At 40.0% G+C, this 20514-nt stretch overlaps 2 protein-coding genes across 3 annotated transcripts; both read right to left on the bottom strand.

The window, feature by feature from the left end:
• Positions 1–4832: 4832 nt before the first annotated feature.
• On the bottom strand, positions 4833–7831 carry LOC116247960 (basic leucine zipper 61-like). The gene is made up of 4 exons (XM_031620453.2): positions 6967–7831; positions 6805–6895; positions 6029–6155; positions 4833–5523 (listed from the first exon to the last, which is right to left on the bottom strand). Exons 1-4 carry the CDS (start codon positions 7425–7427, stop codon positions 5402–5404), a joined length of 801 nt encoding a protein of 266 aa, XP_031476313.1. The 5' UTR covers positions 7428–7831; the 3' UTR covers positions 4833–5401.
• Positions 7832–17245: 9414 nt separating this feature from the next.
• LOC116248191 (uncharacterized) lies at positions 17246–20169 on the bottom strand. 2 transcript variants are annotated; one of them, XM_031620879.2, is made up of 6 exons: positions 19845–20169; positions 18822–19748; positions 18602–18706; positions 18301–18401; positions 17998–18211; positions 17246–17907 (listed from the first exon to the last, which is right to left on the bottom strand). In XM_031620879.2, exons 2-6 carry the CDS (start codon positions 19308–19310, stop codon positions 17626–17628), a joined length of 1191 nt encoding a protein of 396 aa, XP_031476739.1. In that variant the 5' UTR covers positions 19311–19748; positions 19845–20169; the 3' UTR covers positions 17246–17625. The 2 variants fall into 2 exon arrangements, with proteins under 2 accessions (XP_031476739.1, XP_031476821.1); XM_031620961.2 differs by having other exon boundaries at positions 18822–19375.
• Positions 20170–20514: the final 345 nt, after the last annotated feature.

Here is a 20514-nt window from a genome sequence, read left to right as displayed (position 1 = left end):
CATTACATTGCATTAAATTTCTTGAGACATCATTTTAGGGTCAGAATTTAATATCAGATATGTATATTGACGACTACTGATACACATGAGAGAATGGTTTGTACATCTTTCCCAGCTTTCACCGTTGCAGAATTCTTGCAATGATAAACAATGACATGGCTGGTGGCCTTGTTGATCAGTCATTGCAATCACACTGATGTACGTTTTTTTTCCAGTCTCAGACTATTCTCTTTAATTTATGTTTTCTCCTTTTCGATGATGCTCGAAAGAAATTATTATACTTTATGTTTTCGTTGTTCAGAGCGATAGCAGTTGGAATTAGGCAAATCCTCTTAACAGAGACATTGCTCCCCAAATACATAGTAAAATGATTGAAGGGCACCATATACATATATAAGAAAATGTTTGAGGAGCACCAATATATGAGTAAGCAAATAAATGGGGCGAACCTGCAATATGAAAATAAATAAGATTTTGTGGGACTTTGTGGGCAACTGCCCACACAAGCACACATGTGGTTCCCCCCTAATTGTATACAGAACCAGATCAAGCACAAACACCATGGAAGTAAGCACTTGTAATTCATGGAGGCCCACGTTATGCTTGTGTCTGCAACACATTGTTCAACAATGCTATGTTCTTTTCCAAGAAACATGTTCTGATCACGTGTACTGTTTGTTTATTAGATATTTAATAATTAAGCCATGTCTTCTGGAATAAGAATATACGCATGACATTTTGAAATATACTTTTCAAAATCATTTGTTCTAAGAACGCAGTATTTTTTTATCAAATGCACTTCGAGTCTTCGACTAAAAGCAAATCTTATTTCTCATAGCCCAAAAAGTAGGCATCAAGAGGGTGCAGGCATGTTCCTGCGAGGCCCCCAAGAACATTCCCAAGCATCCTGTTACCGCACATTTCTGAAACCCGTATCAAACATCCTCCACAGGTACACTGTGAAGGTAAAAAATGCGCATCACCACGAGAAATTTTTACAGATCAGAATGATGATGATGTTCATGTGCAGTTAACGCATCTTGGCACAAGTGCATTTCGTCTGCTGGCCTTTTTGGGGTTTCTTTCCTTCATCAGTTTCCTGCATGTGCACATCATTGGCGTTGCAGTATCGTGCTTCAATGGCCGATCGATTCCTCTTTGGACCATTAACCAACTGAGTTTGTAGGTATATAATTAAATGTCAGCGTTGTGGGATCCATCATGCTGACCATGTGAGGGTCGCATATATGTTGAGCTGTATCTACATACTTGTGTGGCTTTTTCAGGCAAAGCAAATAATTTCCAAAAGCTTTGCCTGGGCCGCCCACGTTCACTCTACATCATTGGACCAGAGGGTGGGAAACTGGATGAGCTGCTCCCGACTCCGCTCGCTTTCGCCTCTTAGAAGTCCCACCAACACTCGATCAATAGATTCTCGCATCCACGATGAATGCTTAGGATGCAAAACTGTTGCAAGAAGTCAGGCCGAGATAAAATATAGTTGAGTAACATGTCAGAATTTGAATCAAATCTTGTACATGTAAACAAGTTAGAAGCTAACGATGAAAGGAAAAATCAAAGAAGTTAACACCTTTCAATTTTATGATAAGGGAAAATGTCATAACATCTCATCTGTTGCCAATTGAGCAGAACTTATCGATCAGTTTTAGAAACACACGCACAGATATGTAAGATATGAATTACTTGGTCATGGAAATCGGGGATCCAATTATTGGGAGAGTGGATCCCATGGTGGCAGTTTTTGGAATGGATACATGTGGCTTTACAAGTTAAGATTGCAACGCATGCATTGAAACGAACTGTGTCTGTCCTGCCCAACAATGAATTCAACGCAAATAAACGAAACAGGGTGGACCAAGACCCAGCGGCGCTGCCCTTGCGCCCCATGTTCTACACAGCCTCCCAATTTGATGACTGCCACTCCCCTCGTGCATCTGCCAAAACCACTTGCCTCCCTTCAATGATCAATCCACACACAATATATATATCCATATATTGTCAATATTAATTGGTCTTGTATTTTTTTTCCTCTGTTTCTCTGTCCCGATGATCATACGATGGCTTCACTGTTCTTCTTCCAACTTCCTGTTGAGAGGGAGTTTTGATTGGTAATGTTGAAATGACCGTCTCTCTCTCTTTGGTGGCAAGAGTCTCCGTCCGGCCTTGACAATGAAAGGTCAGTATTTCCTTCCGTGTGTTAAGGTGTAAAGGTCATGGAAAGACATATGGCTAAATATCACGAGCAATTGCATTCCTTTATCATTGGTCTTTGTTATCGTTGATGGCGATAGATGCAGAAGATGTGTGTACTGTTAAAAAAAAAAAAGCAAAAAAGTTGTAATGAAAAATCTCGTTGGTGGCTGTCCGTGGAGGTAGGCTACAAGTCGAACCACACAAAAGCCTTACGAACTCCAAAATGAAATATCTAATTTCACATGCGAAAATAGACCTTCTAATTTGTATGTGGGAACTCTTCGTGACATGTTCGACGATTTACTTATGCATGGAGGAATGGAGGAAGAGGACAAAATATTTAAACTTCTGGCTGGTCGAGTACCTTTTGTAGCCAATACTTATGATGGTGCATCTTCTATTTTAATGTTGTTTATGTGCCATGATTTGAATGAGAGGAGACGCATCGGAAAGTTATGAATCCGACCACTAAATCTTGGGCTTCTCAACCTGTAACCACTCCGACACTGTTGGAATTCAAGCCAAAATCCAAGCGTCCCGTAAGGCTACTACTTATCAAGAGAGGTCATAGACTCACAAATAGGTGTGGTATCGGGCCGGGCCGATGAGATGCCTAAAAACCCGAGCTTAGGCTCGGCCCAGTTAAAATAATATTTTTAATATAAAATAAAAAAGTTTTGAATATAAAATATATATCATTATTACATATAAATAATATAAAAAATAAATCGGGCCGAATCAGGCCCCGTCGAGCCAACTAGGTCTGGCCCAATATATTATCGAGCCAGCCTGAGTTGGTTTTTTCGAGCTCGAGTCTGGGTCCGATCAGGTCGGGTATCAGGTAACCGTCGAGTATCCAAGCCTGATGTTCAGGCTTAATCACAACCTTGTTGCCCCAGCATGACAAAGTCATCAAGCTCAAGGTTACCTTATTCTACTCGTATACGTTGATGATATAATTATCATAGGAAATGATATGGACAAAATGAAGAAAGTCAAGGTTACCTTGTATACGTTGATGATATAATTATCATAAGAAAGAAATGATATGGACAAAATGAAGAAAGTCAAAATTTTATTGCATGACTAATTTGAGATCAAGGATCTAAGAAATTTGTAGTATTTTTTGGGATTTGAGGTTGCTCAGAAGGATCATGGTATATTCTATGTCAAATCAAATATACTCTTGATTTACTCAGGATACGAGTTTCTTGGGAAATAAGCCTATTTCTGCACCACTTGATCCTAACTATAAGCTTAAAAAAGATGATGGGGAACCACTCTAAAATGTTCAAAGTTTTCAGCGTCTATTTGAAATTTATTTAACAGTCACTAAGATATCACATTTTATGTCAACATGATTTGTCAGTTTATACAAGATCCTCAAGCATCTCACTTGGAAGCAACATATCATATATTAAGATATCCGAAAGCAAGTCCAAGTAAAGGAATACTTATAAAAAGAAATGATATGTTTGATGTGACTGGTTGCACAGATGCATATTGAGCCGGTGAGCAAAAGGATTGAATGTTAATTACTGGTTATTGTGCATTTGTTGAAGGGATTCCTATTACATGGAATAACAAAGTGGTGGCTAGATGCGAAGGTAGAGTATAAAGTGACGACGGCCTCTGCAAGTGAACTTCTCTGGATTCATGCTCTTATTCAAAAGAGGGCATTAAAGTTGAAAAACCAATGAACTTCATGTATGACAACGTGGCAGTCATTTATATTGGAGCCAAGACTGTATTAGAGTATTTCATGAACGAACAAAATATATTGAGGTGAATCGTCATTTCGTTGGTAAGAAAATTCAGGACAAAATCATATGCACTCCTCATGTCCGCTCTCAAGCACAGCTGGCTGATATATTTACAAAGGCAATGAGAAAAGATCGTATCACTGGATTGCTAACAAGTTGAGGCTGATAGGTATCACCTCGCCGCCAACTTGATCGTTGGCAAGAGTCTCTACCCCTTGACAACGTCAAGGAAAGGTCAATATTTCCTTCCGTGTGTTAAAAGATGTAAAGGTGGAAAGATGTATCGCTCAATATCACGAGCGATAACACTCCTTTATCATTGGTCTTTGTTACCATTGAAGGCCTTGGACCAAAAAAATGTCTACCGGCAAAAAAAATTCTAATGAAAAATCTCATTGATGGCTGTTCTGTTTAGATGATGAAGCCGAACCACGGGAAAACTTGTCTCTCCTTGTGAACCCCGTGGGTGTGAGCTTGCGGTTTCCTTGACATCTCCTTCTCAGCAATTTGGAATGACAGTAGCCGGTTTCACTTGACCCAGGAAAGAAGAGTGTTGATGAGTGGAAAAGCGAGATAAAGAACCATGTCTGTTCTTGTCACATGTTGAGGTGAAAGGTTTCACAGGCTGAAGAATCACTGCTGTTACTTCCTCACTTTTGATTGCAGGTTACGGGACCACACTACCTATGATATCAACAATCACTCGTTCATATGTGGTGCCTGAGATGGCAGATTTCACTTCCTTTTCTGTCTTGGACTGTAGACTTTCACAGGAATCTGCGGAAAGTTTATCGTGAATAGATGACAAATAAGACTGAGTCATCTACCAAGAGAGGAGAGAGTGAAAGAGAGAGAGAGAGAGAGAGAGCAGTCCCGTTGCATTATTATTTGACCCATTGATAAGTACAACCATACACAGGAACCCAGCAGCCCTATGGACATTCCACACCACACATGACACGTTCTTACTGGACCCTTCTCCTACGCCGGCAATCCACTTCACTCAACAGAACAGATCAAGTCACCACATGTAGTTGACAATGAAAAACACCACCAACATCCCTCATCTCTGGTGCAAAAACATAAGATGACCTGATCCTGTGTCTACTTTTACCCCATGTGTCTTCCCAACCCACTGGACCATGCATGAAAAAAGAAAAGCTAAATACATTTTAAGAATTAACCATCCTCCTCCTCTTATTTCCCTTCCCAAAATCCAATCCAATCCATACAAAAAGAAACAGAATTCGACCCTGCTAACCTTACGCAGAAGCCTTCCTTCTCCTACGTTTCTTTGTCACTAGACACCCTACCATTACCTCCGCTCTCCCATGGTTTTATTTTGAAAAGTCAGAACCCTGATGTGTCCTTGAGCAAAGGGCCAACCTTTTCTTTTTTCCTTGTGATGATGGCTGGGGCATCAGTTACAGCAATTCAATATCCTGAGTAGGGTTATTATCAGAATGCGTGTTGCTCTTCTTCAAGTTTTGCTGATGATACACCATCCTTAATCTCTCTATCTCCTTCTTTAGCGCCTCTTGGTGTGCTGCATAAATCATGGTGCGAGAGGTTAGAGTCAGAGGCGTGTGTGTGTATAATATATATATTGTAATAGACAATGTGGCAATTTTATGAATCAAACACCATCAAAACGGGATCACCGGAGAGAACTCATGAAAATTAACCACATGTATTACTAACAAAAAATTTTGAAAATTCGTGAAGTTGGTCGTTCATCGCGTGTTGCCTTGTGACCTGTGGTCACAGCTTTCATGACCGAAAGGCACAGCTGCAAAGATTTTTCTTACCCTCTGCTGTTCTGCAACGTGAACCCAATTTTCTATCCGAAAGTTACGTCGTATTAAACGTGACCAACATGACTTCGCCATATAGCAGAATAATATTTCGTATTCTAAGTACGCCTAGAAACGTTCAATCCAGCATTTTGGTGTACATTTTATTTCTCAACTTCTGAATTCTCGAGTTCATAGCGATCTAGACTTGATGATTAAGGAAAAGTAGGTAGAAAGTTGATCGAAAGAGTTAATTACCATCCTTAAAGAGCTTGTCTTGAGCGAGAACAGCTATCCGTTGCTTGAGGGCGCTGTTGTCCACGTTGAGAACAAGCCGCTGGTGGTCTAAAAACGCCACCCTGGGGGACAATGCCGATACCTCCGACTGAAAAAAAAAAAAGGTAGAATAAATAAATGAAGGAATGAAAGTATTAGAAATGATAAAGTGAGAAAAGAAATAACCACTAGATAACTAACTACCCTATGGATCCATAGCTTTACAGTTGGTAATTTTCTAGACTTTTGAAGTAAGGCAGGAATTTATTTACATGGGACCCAATGGAAAAGAAAAAGAAGAGAAAGGTGTACATATATACGAAGAAAAAGAATGGACCACCGTCTCCATTTGGGCCGTGGAGACAGTGGGAAACAGTTTAACGTGATTTACTGATCTGCCTTTTCTTTGGGCCTTTTCTCTCTTTCAGTCTTGCGAAAAGGATCAAGAGTTCGAAGGATGAAAACGCGTAAAAACACAAGCGTTGGATGAATCGGAGGACAATGTCGACGTAGTCGGTTCTTTTGCGATATTTTTCTATTTTTAACGGCGTTTTGTTAACCGGATAAATTGCCGAACGGGTGACGGTCGGGATATAAGGTAGCATTTCGATCTCAGGATCAACTGCCATCGTCATCACCGATTCCCGAGGACGATCCCGTCATTTGGATTTCCGCCATGGGCGTTTACGTCCATTGGCGGGTGTCCATGGAATCTCTGTGCCTGAATCGTGAGTGAAATGCCAAAAAAACCCTCTCACCTGTAGAGATGTAACGCTTCTCTCCAGCTCCGAGATGTACTGCAGCTTCCTCACTCGCGACCGCTGAGCCGACTGCCGGTTCGCCAATATCCTGCAAGTGCATTCTCGTCATTTCACGGAAAATCGGAATCGTTTAGCCGGCTTCGGGCCACCGAGACGTACCGTTTGACTCGCTTCGGGTCGATGCTGGGGCCGTTGGACGCAGCCCCGGCAGCCTCCGGCGTCGGACCGCTCTCCCCCTCGCCCTGCCTGCACGCACTCTGCACCTCCGGCTTCTCGTCGGCGTCGCGGGCCGCGCCATTGCTCCCTCCGCCGCTGCCTCCGTTCTCGTTCGCGCTATTGTGGTCGGACGGCGATGAGGGGTTGGAGGCGCCGGCGGCGTCGTCGGAGAACATGGACAGGAGCTGGTGGTCGTCGAGGCGATCGAAGCTCTCGGTCGCGATCGGGGGCGGGTCCTCGTAGAAGGCGACGGAGTCGCTGAGGGTCCGGCGGTGGAGGCCTCGCCGGGCGGAGGAGAAGTCGAGGAACTCGTCGACCCAGCAGGCCGTCATCGCATTGGCGTGGGAAGGACGGTGGTTGGGTTCCACCGGCAGGGGAGGGCACTTGGGCGGGAGTTGCGCCATTAAACGCCGGTGGCGTTGGCGAATGCGCTCTCCTCAGAGACGGACGGACAACTATGATACGATCCTCCTCCTTCTTCTTCTTCTTCTTTGCCCTTTCCTTTTTGGTGCTCTCCGGCTGGATGGTAGGTGACTGCCACTGCTAAAAATCGGATTTATGAGGAGGAGATGAGCATCTCATCTCATATCATATCATATGATCAGAGAGAGGTCACATGGAGAGGGAAGGGACAGCTAGCACCAGCTGTTGGGGAGGAAGAAGATTGAGCCCAACGGTATTTGCAGAGAAAGGTAGGGTTAGTTTAATAACTGGCAGAATCAGCAACCACGTGCAGACGTGACCGATGGTTTTGGGGGCAATGGAGGGCGAGAGAGAGAGAGAGGGCCATGGCATGGCGCCTTTGCCTTTGTGGGGAAGAGGAAATGAGTCTAAAATGACTGAAAACTACGTCCATTCTTAGTCAATGATCGAGAGGACCGCCTCTTCCTCGACCAGTCTTCCGTTTGGATAAGCCGGTGACTCGACGTGGCTCCTTCTGCGCCGTTAGATGCCACTATTCTTCCGAAATCGACGGCCGGTGAGAACCGCGTTAAGTACCGACCGACTTAGATGCGTGATTTATCCTCCGATGGGTTGGACAGCTTCCAATCTGACACGATATAAATGTTGGATTTAAGGAGCCTTTGCCTCTAAGTTTCAGAGATTCTCGAGATGAACCAACGAGATTAAATCGCTAACCCCATTATAATTACTCTCCATCTAAATTCAAATGTTGAATTGCAGTTGTTAATGGTGGAAGAGGAGATGTTTAATTAGGTTCGTGAAATGAAATGGCCGCGGACAATCGATGATACCTTACTTGGTCCAGCACATTGCTCAAAGCCGGTGTGTGTTTTTAATCACATCTACCCGATGCAATGCATTAGAATGGAAGTTGGGTTGGCTGCTTGGTTCGTTCAACTTGCGGACCGACCATAACCTGCATTCTCGTGGACGGACAAGTTGGTTTAAGGTCCATCGAGATAGCTGGATGCATGATTAAGTCAGGTTAATTAGCTCCGCTTCACATGCATATAATGGAGTTTAGCTCCCTATAGCACGGTTATCCTTATAAAAGGAATCATGGGCCTGGTCGGTCATAACAAATGGGGCCAGCTCAATACAACTTTATAAATGAACGTCTCCGATCCATCTCGCATCACCGATTCACATCTGCCTGTCTCGGCCCTTACCGGTGAATTCTTTGTTTTTCAATTTATAGATGAACTAATCGCAGACTCTAGATTTTTAATTGTTCTTTGAATCAATCCCTTGTGTCGGCTTGCATCGGATCAGCCATTACGACCGACGCGGCCGATTCTAAAAAAACTGAGACGGAGACTTGTGGCGGCTGATATATATGGTATTTTCATGAACTTAGAAATAAAAGCCTAAAGGATTCAATCTTTTCTAGTTTTGGTGCGGTCTCCTCACTTATCTGGAAAAGCTCGTTGCTAAATCTATTGGAATCTGACTTACTGAAGTCTCACATCTTCAATTTCCAGCTACGAGTTTGATTACGAACTTCCATTTAGAATCTGGATCTAATTGAAAACCAAATCCAAATAAACAATTCTGAATTTGGATTGACAGTTGCGTAATTTAGAGATAGAGAGAGAAAGGGGGGAGTCCTCTAGACAGGGGCAACGCGGTCATTTAACATGAAAAAATAATAGTATGATATTTGGGATGGAGGTATGAGCTGTGAAATTGGTTAGTTGAGTGCATCATGCTTTTGCCTCCCCTCCCCATGTGCCCCCTCTTTCCCTTTGTCTCTCCTTACATACACATGCACTCACAAACTAATATGCCAAAGAAAAGAAAAAAAAAGGGAGAAACCTTTCACTTAAAAAAATATTTTGGAAAATCCTAATAAAATGAAAAAGGAGAAGTTTGTGGGGGCTTCCCCTTCTGCTTCCAAGTCTGGGATCACGTGATTAGTTCCCTTTTTTTTATTTTTTTTTTAAAAATAATATTCTTGCTCGGCTTATTCTTCAAGTTTCGCCACATTCAGTATGCAGTAGAAGATTTAAACCCGTAATTTTCAATAAAATGTTGCTTGTATTTTTCCAAGAGTTAATTTATGCGAAGCTTAGTGAACGGAACGCTTCGGTTCGTTTGGTAAGGCAAAAATGCGCCTTGATTTACGCGTTCCGGGATGAAAGGAAGAAGAAGAGATGCGTTTTGAGATTGAGTTGGTGTTCGAGTTCGAGTTCGAGTTCGAGTTCGAGTTCGAGTTTGGTTGAAGACCGTGGTCATGGAACTGCGCAATATTCTCCTTAGAGGTGACGCTGTCAGATCTACATAATCTCTTCATGCATTGGGATCCAAAACATAATGATTTCAACTTCTTGGTGCGCTCAAGTTGTTTTACTTACTCACTCACATGCTCCCTCTCTCTCTATCAGCCACTTCTTTTTATATATATATATATAATATATATATAAAATAATAATAATAATAATGGTTACCTTTAGGTTGGGTATGATTATTGCGGATCTGCAATCATCATGGATCTTGGATTCATAGTTTTGAAGTCTAAACCCCTTTCTCCCAATCCAATCTCAAATTCATGATTTTTACATTACAACATGAACTTGGATGCTGAAATCACAGTTTGATAACACTGTAGATTTCAGTTATCGTGGGATTTAGATCTGATCGGGTTTGAAATTTGAAATCCATAGAGAATCAAATGCAACCTTATGGATTTGGCTTGAGAAGAAGGGTTGCTTTGTGGTTTTACATTGCTCGGCAAGTGACAAAATCTTTTGATCCAATTGCAGTTTCCGCAAGTTGCAAATGAAAAACGAGGAGAAAATGGTTGTGAAAAAAATGAAAAGATAAAAAGAAGTGAGAAAAAAAATGTATTAGTTGATACGGGGCCTATGGCCAAGAAATCTTTTTAATCAGCTTAGGTTTAGCCAATACGAGCCGTATGTGCTGATATACTAATAAAAATACAATTTTAAATAAATTCCTGTTTTTGGTCTTTAGATAATAATGATTGTTGTCTACAAACTAAGACCAAATAAAAAAATAATTGTGGACTAAGTCATCGGACTCTTCTATTTTACTGCCGCACTCGAGTCTCATCGAGTCCGATGTGCACCGGATGTGGCTGCAGCTCCAAGTCACACCCGAGCCTAATAAAAATGTCATATTATTAAATTACTTATATAATATATGTTGTTTTGATATTTTTCTATGCAATATAATTATTCAAGTATGTTATATACATTAATAACTAAATTGTAATAATAATATATACAAAACATCCGGCATCGCTGCACCTAAATTTTGTTATATATATAACATATTAATGATAATAATAATAATAAAATACCTTCACCGCATCGCCGCACCTAAATTTTTTGGGATGTGTTGTTCCGGCACCCACACCCGTACCAGCACTCGCACCCCGCATTCTGGTGACATAGATTGTCGGCAACGAAGAACGGGTTCTATAATTTATAATTGTGAGCAGTTAATTCACGTAGCTTAATTAATTTTTGTGCTGTTATAAAGATGTCTTCCAATTGAAACAACTCGAGACGCGTTAAACTAACTAAATTCATAATATGTCAATAAACTTAAACAAAAATTCTAATGGTTCATCTCCAACTCACATCCTTTAATGAAAAAAGCCCAAGATTAAGATCTGAAATTATAAATCGCCATGGCCATTACTGCTGTAAAACCTTTAAGCTTATATTTTCTAATTGAATAATTGAAAACCAAGTAATGATCTCACTAAAGACATCTATTGCATGATCTCACACACAATTTCGGCTACAATGAATTTGCTTTCTGCAACCTAACTGATTCCAGTCTTGCTAGCGATGAATGGAATAAGAATAAATTAAGATCAATTGTCAAATTTTATGGAAAAGAGAATTTGGCTAGAACCGCTACAAGAATCAGATGGAGCCTTCTTTTTCTAACTTGAAAGTAATACCTGCCATTGTTTGTAGTCGAGATGAGTAGTGCCCACAGAAATCGAATTGATGACAAGCGTTTCATTGGCCCTCTAGTTGACCCGCTAGGATTTCAATAATGAAGGTATAGAGTTGAAGACTTTGCATAAAGACTCGGCGTTATTATTTTTTTTGTTTTTTATGTTCTGAGCTTTTTCATAGAGTGGTCCTTGTAAGGCCAAACTGGGGCCAAGATGTGCCGATGAATCTTCAAAATCATTAAAACCATGTTGTTTTTCCTTTTCTTTTGAAAAAAAAAAAAGAAGAAAAAAATCTCATGCAGCTTTAGAATTTGGCAAAAGTATGAACATGCCCCACGATTAATCAAAGTCCCCAAAGAAATTATGAGCGCTCCTTCCTAGCTCCACTCATATCGAAAGTTCTCATGCAGCCTTTTTATGTATTAATGCTCTTATGATTCGGTGTGGGATCCATTTTTTGCTTGTATATATTAAAATATTTATTTTTGAAAATAAAGGTCCACAAATTATCTCTATCTACTCCAAAAAATTAAAGCACATTCAAAAAAACATAATAACTATAGCCAAACGCCCCCAACAATAAATATGCAACTAGAAATTTTTTATGAAAGATGCCCAATTAAAGTTTTTAAATTTTAAGATTGACTGAAAATGTTGTTTTTCAAAATTTTTATATAAGACAAATAACATTATTAAAATTTACATGTAAATTTTTTATTTTTTATTTTTAAAGCAAGGCCACGGCCCTTGCAGGCCCTACCCTGGTTTCGTCCCTGTGTATAGGCAATACACATTGTTTAATGTCGGCCCTCTTGCGTCTCTTAAAAATGCCAAAAGTTCAAATTACTTTTTAAATGGTTTTTGGTTACATGCAACGGCCTGTATCGGTTGATATGGTTCGAATCGGCATCGTACGTATCAGCAGATTTTTTGAAAGGCCTGAATCGGCCCAGCCTCATTGCAGAAATGAGCCAATATGCACTTATATTTATGAAATAAGAAAAAAGGATTGATTGGCCCTGTAACGCCCCAGAAAATTAGTTCTGTATTGAAAATTGTGAAAGATATTCAATGGCTTATAAAGGGGTTACTAATGAGATGATTGTCATGATTTCTAACCTCTTTTTGAAGGGCGGGTTGGGATCTGTCGAACCAGGGGCCCGAACCCAGGAGTAGGTCGGGTTGTTACATGCCCTTTTCTTTTCAATCAATTATATGAAAAAAAACACACACATACACATGTAGATGATAAATTATTGATGCATGTTTTTCATATCCCGGTTATATAAGTTTGTAGGAACGTGACAAAATTTTTCTCTCGATATCCCATGTGATATGTTCCTCGACAGATGAATGTGGAGGCAAAGACAGATGATATACGAACCAGACCTGATTTAGACCAATCTACGACGTTCACATGTAATTAGGAATGTTCAATGAGTGGGTTGAACCCGAGCTGAGCAAGTTTGAACTCGACTTGACTCGCATATTGCTCTGCTTGACCTGAGCTTTACGAGGTAAGGTGAAGTTAACAAAGTGTCAGCTCGAGCTCAACTCGTTTAAGCTCGTCAAAGAATAATAATACTCATCCTCTTTAGGTTGTGGGAAAAAAAAATTGGCTGCAACATTATTCTACTGTTATTTTCCAAAACATAAATTGTTGGCACGAAAACACTCTGTGAAGAGTACCAACCTAAATTTCATTCTTACATCAAAAATCAACTATATGCGTCAAACCCAAAACACTATTAACTGGTTTGGGACTTGCGGTTGCAGCCTGATAGAAAGAGGAGGTGGAAGGAAGAAAAACAAGTAGAATGAGAAAGAAAGAGAGAGAGAATGAAAAACAGGAGAAATGAAAAAAAAAAAAACGACCCGATTCATGTTTAAACAAGTCAAGGTCATGTAATTGAAACTCGACTTGTTTATAACTCGAGTTTTAACGCGATCTTGAACTCGACTGGTTTAGTAAACAAGTCGAACTCGAGTTATACTAGTGAGTTCAAGTCGAACCCGAGCTTGTTGAACGAGCTTGTTGAACTAGTTGTACATTGCTACATATTTTCCTGATTTTGCTGCCAAACTTTGCAAAAAAAAAAAAAAAAAAGACTGACTTTCAGTTTTTTCATTCTTAACTTTCTTCCTAGATCTTTTTGCAATTTACCAAGGACGGCTTTCTTTTCCTTTTTTGTTTTTTGTTTGAATGACTTGCGGGAATGTGTGTGGATAAATATCTTTCGAAATGGCCAGATGCAAAGTGTCGTTATTAAGAAAAACATTCTATTTGTTAATATATATCATTCATGTTCCAAGAAGACCACGTTCATCTGAGAAATATGGTGTAATTATGGACGTTGTTTGTAGCGATGTGAATCAAATTGTGTTTTTTAGAGCAAAAATGTGAAATGTTCTTTGAATATATATTTTAGGAATACGTCTTTTTTTTTAACATAATGTTCTTATTAAACACCTTCTAAACAATCGTAAATTTTAAATGAGCTTCTACATTCAAACTTTGGAAAAAAAAAATCTTGAGATCTTTTAAGAAAGAAGGGTTGTCTTCCCTTGAGAATCAAATCCGTTATTAGATTGCAGAGCTATGGTGCTCACCGAATTTGGCATATGATGCATTTCATGCCATGGGTGTTAGCTTGTTCCATAAAGATCCAAAGGGCTAAGATCTGGAAAATTGTCCGGACAATATGTAAACTACATTCTATTTTTAAATTTCGAAGCTATGAAGCCCTAAGTGGAAGCATACTTATAAAACAAGACCGTCCTACATAGGCGCTTGCTTGAGCGAGGTAGTTCAGGGGCGGAGGCAGGTGGGGTCTCAGGGGCGGAGGCAGGTGGGGTCTCTATGTCTCTATGGCGCGTATGTCTCATGAATCCCACTCTTTGAAACCTTGTTCAGTATTGAAATTTAGGTAAATATGAGTCCATTTATTATATGACATAATCTCATGAGATTCAGGTTAGTGTCTTTTAATCAATTGAAAATTTGTTAACCATATATATATTTAGTGCTTTATAAAAAAAAAAAAAAATCTGACTCCACCCTCGAACTAGTCACAAGGCAATTCCAAGAATGATCGTGCCGAACACCAGGAAAGGCATACTGCCATCAAGGTGAAACTAAGTTCACACTTTCTCTAGCATGTATAATATCGTAAGATCCTCTCTAAATGTATAGTTAGTGGTTTTATTATTCCTCATATTTGATGTCAACTGCGGTGACGCTGAATTCAAATTTATTGTGGACCGGTGCATGTATCTGCTAGCGGTTAGCACGTAAATGGGGATGCATTTTCGGCTTCATTGCCTCCAAAATTGGCCATATGTTGCTATCTATTGACAACATCACGTGTTGGTACTTGAGCTATTTAATACGTGGTCTAAGCCCTGTCTGTAGGGTTTCAAGGGTAAAAGACCACATGAATCGATTGTCGAACGGGTTGGCTAGATGAAAGTGCAATCTTATCTTAGAATGGATTGGCTATTGGATTCAATAATGTCACATCACATCGGATTCCGATCAAGAGAGATAAATATTTTTATCAATTTAGTATTAGTTCACACCTTCTTCTTGTTCAATTGCTTGCTACCAGCGCATTCAACGAATCATTAGGATTCGTTTTCAATTGAATCCTCCCCAATTTGCAGGGCTTCTCGTCCGCTAATGTCGATGTCACAATTATGCAACCAAGCTTTTCTAATTTCTTGTCTTTGACTCAATCTCCTCAGTTTGTTTCAACTCAACAGCCCTTATTTTCATGGACTCACTGCTCTTTACCTTTTCTTCTATGAAATATAAATAAATTATCAATTAATTGAATTATGCTAGGCCTTATCATATTGCCATTGTTGACATGATTCAGGGGGCATGCATACGTTTCTCCTGAATCAAAATAACTTTTTGTCATTTATCTCTAAGTTATTACTAGCTTAATTGAATTGGGTTTGTTTCATAAGACAACAAAATGCCACTAATATCAATGAATTCAAGTTCATTGGCTTGCCTTAGCCTATCTGATTATAGGCTAAGAGTTGACTCGCCATTATTGCAAAATTTTTAAGTTCTTTTTAGTTTCCAGGTGAAACTTGAATATTAACATTTTAAATGCCTTCAAGCATTAAAGAACAAACGAGCAATATCCAGGCTGTGTTGTTTGTACCATTTGAAACAAAGAACTCAGAGGCTGGTGAACAAGAACTTTCCCACTGTGAGCGTCAATACCAAGTCACGGATGGTTGCCTTGTATAAGTGAGCATATGAAAATCTACAGATATGGTTACCATCCGCCATCGTAAAATTCTGGTTTTTCTTTCGTCTTTTCATCAATTTAGCTATTTAAGCTTTCCCATGAACAATGAGATGAATGCCACAAATCCCCTCTCCATCTCTAACCCACTTTGCGATCAGATCGCCTTCATTTTCCTTCAGGGACTGCACTTCGTCTTCCTCTTTCAAGACATCAAGTACCCTTCAGTTTATCCGATGAATGCCAATCACAGAACTGTTCAAACTGGACTTAACCTTCTTATTAAATGGAAGCGAACGAGAACAGATGACAGGTTTCCTGGTGGATCTTAAGGACAGAAATCAGCAGGTGAAGTGTGAAAATTTTTCTTCCAATTGAACCAGAATTTTACAGGCTGATGGTTTTGAATCCTCAATTGCCATTACCTCTTACCCAAAGGAAAGAACAACTCGACACCGTCAGCGCAATCAAGTTGCATGCAAAGGATGAGCAACTGCACCTGCCCAGAAAATGGCTTTACTTTTTTAATGAGTCTTCTTGCAGAACAGGTCATGAGCTTTGACAAAAAAGAAAAGCTGACGTGAAAGGGGGTTGATGATGCTTGGGAAAAATAGTAGAAGTTTGAGTCAAGGAAATCACGAGTGATGCAAGGTTGTCAACGGAGCCCCTCAAAGCAGCAAATCTCTCGAGGTTCATCATCTTCATGTTGGATACCTGGGGTACAGACCAACACAGAAGCAGGAACACACACAAAGGAAAAAGGGGGTGTTCACCAGGTGATTGAAAGGCAACAACAGCCAGAGAGCCATGGCAGTCGAGACATCCCGTGTACTTCAAGTCACATGCATTCCCTGAACACAAAGTATTCTCTGTAGAATACAGACAATTAGAAAAGGGCTAAATTGGTTTCCTGGCTCAAATGCAAATTTTGGCAGACAGGCAAGAATTTGAAGGATAGAAACATGCTTTGCGTTGTCTTTTCAAGTTTGACAGTAGGTGATGTATCAGTTGACCCGTTGGCACTGCCGATTCACTAGTCTCTAGCATCATTTCCATGTCCAAGAAATCATAATAAGGAAACTGCACATGTTAAAGCCGTGAAATGGGTGAATATGTGATTTCTCTGTCCAGCTCAGTCTCTCTAGTTACATTGAGTGTATACCCACGTTGTCAGGATGCTTCTTCTGTAAAAAACTTTCATCTTAGTTTAGCTGGAGTCACTGAATTTTTTTCAATCACAAAAATCTTCCTAATCAGAGAAGATAATTTTGTGAATTTCATTCCTTCTGCACCAGAGGCCCAAACGATAGCATGGGGGCCGCCAATCAAATATTGGGCTCTCTGAATATGCAGTGTATGAGAAGTTTTATCCCTCCATCTCATAATCACAGACATAAAAAACTGAAAATATGAACGTGTGGGTAAATATGTCGGGAGCATGAAGATCTCAATTTCATTAACACAGCGTGTCAACCGTTGCTCACTTCTTCATTTTTGGACTGTTGAACATTCCATGTTATTATGTCAAACGACAGAAATCCATTTAATGGAGGGTAAAAACTCTTAGAACATGCATGATCTTCATATAAATTAGCTCCCAATCCCCTCTAGCAGTCCACTGACTTGCACAACTAAAACAAGCTGATCACTAGCTAAAGGCAATTCTCACTGTATCTTGGAAAACGTACAAACAGAAATAAATAAATGTCATCAAAATGGGAAGGTGCAGCTCAACTGCAGCCTTCATACAGGACTTAATCCAAAACCGTCTAACTCTTCTTCGTGTAAGAAGATTGATAATTCAGTGTTGCTTCAATTCTGCCGAACGTTATTAACTAAGCATCCAGCACCTGCTAAATTTCTCTGTATCTGAAATAGAAACATGTCAACAACAAAATAACAACAATATCGGCTAATATAGCGCATGAGTCATGCTTCTATCTAAAGCTTCAAACTGAGATCAATGCTAGCTTTTTCATCTGTCCCATCAGCATCTCTTTCATCTTCTGGCTGGGTTGCCCTCGCACTCGGTTCTGGACATAAAAAGCTGTAGAACTGATCTCCTGTTTGATATTGGTATTGCTGAGAAAGGTCACAACGATAGGAATGACGAAGGTGATGCTGATGATGAAATTGGTGACAAGCCAATCCGCTCCACCTTTCACCAGCGCTGAACCTCAAGCTTGGCATCAAATCTCCATTGGTGGAACCTCTAAGAGCATCCTGAGTAAGAAGAAAATCCACCTATAACAAGCAGAGAGATATTCCTGCCACTAAGCCATCAAGTTCTGGATCAACATCCTACTGCATTACCTGGGATGGCTTTGTTTGGTATTCATAGAGATCATGGCACTCAGCAGACAAAAGAGAGGATTGCTTGGATCTTGAATTCGAGGAAGATGATGAAGACGAAGGACCTAGAGTGAGAAATGCACCATCTAGACTACCATTATCTTTCACTCTAAAATCAAATTCAGGAGGCGTTTTCCAGTTTATCTCTTGAGAAGTTTTGAGCAAACACGCATCTCTGAAACGGAGAGCAGGAAGACTTTTTACAATGAGCAATCCAGAAACTGGAAAGGAAAGCAGAACGACATGTAGAACAAAGAACATTACCTGACAGTTGGCTTTCCATATTCGATTTTATTTGGATGCTCTGGAATGCAATTACTTGAGCTATCATTAAGAAAAGTCCAGGGCCGCTTGATGCCAACCACCTGCACTACACACTTGGAAAATTCACCATCACAAATTGCACTCGCGCAACTCTTCTGTTCACAAAATTTCCACCAGAAAAACCCAGAATTCTTTTCATCACGTGTAGATTGGTCCTAAACAAAACCTCACAATAGCAGGTTCAAGTGCCAACCAAAACATCAAGAAAGATGGAAGGCGTGGAAGGAAACAACACGCATACCCTGTCTTCCTGTGGCCATGGAGTGTCGCTACTGGTGTAGATTTGGTTTGAAGGGGGCTCCATCTGCAGATTAACTCCAGAAGATGACGTTGGTGAAAGATTCACCTGCACCAGATATCCAGAGAAAGAATTGGTGCATCTGCTTTCTGAGAGAACCCATAGAATTTAAAAATAAAAATAAAACAACAACAGCAAAGGAAGAGAGAGGATTGTTCTATACCAGAGTTGGCTGCTTCCTGAACGCGTTAGGTTCATGAAGGTGAGGAATGGGAATGCCAAAGTTCTCCACATTTCTGATATATTGTTCATTATTGGACCAAGAAAGAGGGATAAATGGCGGAGTCGGTGGAAAAGGAGGAGGTGATGGAGATGAAGAAGAGAGAGGATGGAGATTAGGAATTGAGAAAATAGGATCCTGGGAATGGTTGTACGCCAAAGAGCCAGAACTTGAAGGTGAAGGGAGACTGATTGGAGGAAAGGAGTGAGAGTTCGGAAAGGTCTTCTGTTGTTCTTCCAATCTTATCTTCTCCAGTTGAGCAACACCGAGCCCACGTTGAGGGATTTTCTTTTGCTTATGCTTTTTGACGGATCTATGATTGCCAATCCTGAAACTCTCTTCCTGCGCCATGGCCTCAGCTTTGATAGAACCACCAAAAGAAAATCTAGAGACGGCCACAGCTTGACCTCCAGTTTGAAGCAAAATTGCCATCAAAGAAGTCTAAAACCCGCATGGGAAAGATCCCAATTTTCTCTCTCAAATCCTAGATTTTATACCTTGAAAAAGAGAAAGCCAAGATAAACAAAATTTGCTTATCTTTTCTCTTTTTTCTCGAGGAACCAAGTCTATATGAAATAATGGAAAAGGGAATGACAAGAATAAGAAGACGAAAAGAAACAGTTTTCTCCTTTTACTTTCCTCTCTTCTGCCAATGGAGATTTCAGTCTGATGAAGATACAAAGGTTAAAAGCTCAAAATGGTTCTTCTTCTATACATTACCTAGACTTAAAACCCAAGCTATATTGAAAAAGATGAAGCATTCATAGAAGAAAAGAAAAACAAAAAAAAGGAAAAAAGTTCAGAATCTCATTGTCATCAGCAAAAGGATGGGTATGTGATTTATCTTCGGTCCTCACTTTACTCCCCAACCTCGAAAATGAAGAGAAAAAAAAAGACAGAAAAATCGAGTCGAGTAGAAAGATCGGCTAAAAATTCGACGAGAAAAAGATTGCAGTTGTAAAGTACCTTCAACCTCAATCTTTATCCCTTCAGACACCAACAACAACAAGATTTTTTCAAAAGGAGGGAACAACCGCATTGGAATTTCGTCTGGTAGATCTGGAGCTCATTTTTTCTCGCCAAAATCTTCGCATCCCAGATCTTTCTCACTCACAGACACACCAGAAAGTGTTGATCCATTCTCCCCTGCTCCCACTGATTCTTTTTTAAAACTATCGTCACCACCACCTCTCCTCACTCTCCTCCGCTGCCTTTTCTTTCTTTAGAGAACTTCATTCAGGAACTCACCTTAGTTACAAATTTGAATACGGGGCTCCAATTTTTCCTTTCTCTAACATAAATCTCCTTTTACTGGCAACTGACAAAAGGAAAAACCCCAAGATAAACGATATTATGTTGAAAACACATTAAAAAAAAAATGCTTCAAATACTATTACATTGTCAAGTTCATAAGTACTTTACACTTAAGGAGAACCAGGAAAGTACAGTCATGTCTTTTAATTGGAGTAACATTTTTATTAGAGTTGAGAAGCAGTTGTAGAAAAGAAGAGATCATTCTTAAGAAAACAACAATATCTGAGCTCCATTTAAGATTATGGCCAAACAGTAGCGCTTTAAAGGGAAATTTTCTTTTGTTTTTTATCCTCATCTCAGTATCTCGATTTTTTTATTAGAA

This window comes from Nymphaea colorata, chromosome 1 (genome assembly GCF_008831285.2).
Source record: "Nymphaea colorata isolate Beijing-Zhang1983 chromosome 1, ASM883128v2, whole genome shotgun sequence".
Taxonomy (NCBI): Eukaryota; Viridiplantae; Streptophyta; class Magnoliopsida; order Nymphaeales; family Nymphaeaceae; genus Nymphaea; species Nymphaea colorata.
The sequence above is the reverse complement of the archived record's forward strand: the minus strand, read 5'-3'. Positions and strand labels throughout refer to the sequence as shown.

Coding starts and splice junctions, on each gene's coding strand:
- LOC116247960 (XM_031620453.2), bottom strand. CDS start 7,427: ATGGCGCAACTCCCGCCCAAGTGCCCTCCCCTGCCGGTGGAACCCAAC. Junction 6,896..6,966: donor GACCCGAAGCGAGTCAAACG/GTACGTCTCGGT, acceptor ATGCACTTGCAG/GATATTGGCGAACCGGCAGT. Junction 6,156..6,804: donor GAAGCGTTACATCTCTACAG/GTGAGAGGGTTT, acceptor TTTTTTTTTCAG/TCGGAGGTATCGGCATTGTC.
- LOC116248191 (XM_031620879.2), bottom strand. CDS start 19,310: ATGGCAATTTTGCTTCAAACTGGAGGTCAAGCTGTGGCCGTCTCTAGA. Junction 18,402..18,601: donor CATGGCCACAGGAAGACAGG/GTATGCGTGTTG, acceptor TGTGTAGTGCAG/GTGGTTGGCATCAAGCGGCC. Junction 18,212..18,300: donor TATGGAAAGCCAACTGTCAG/GTAATGTTCTTT, acceptor TCTCCGTTTCAG/AGATGCGTGTTTGCTCAAAA.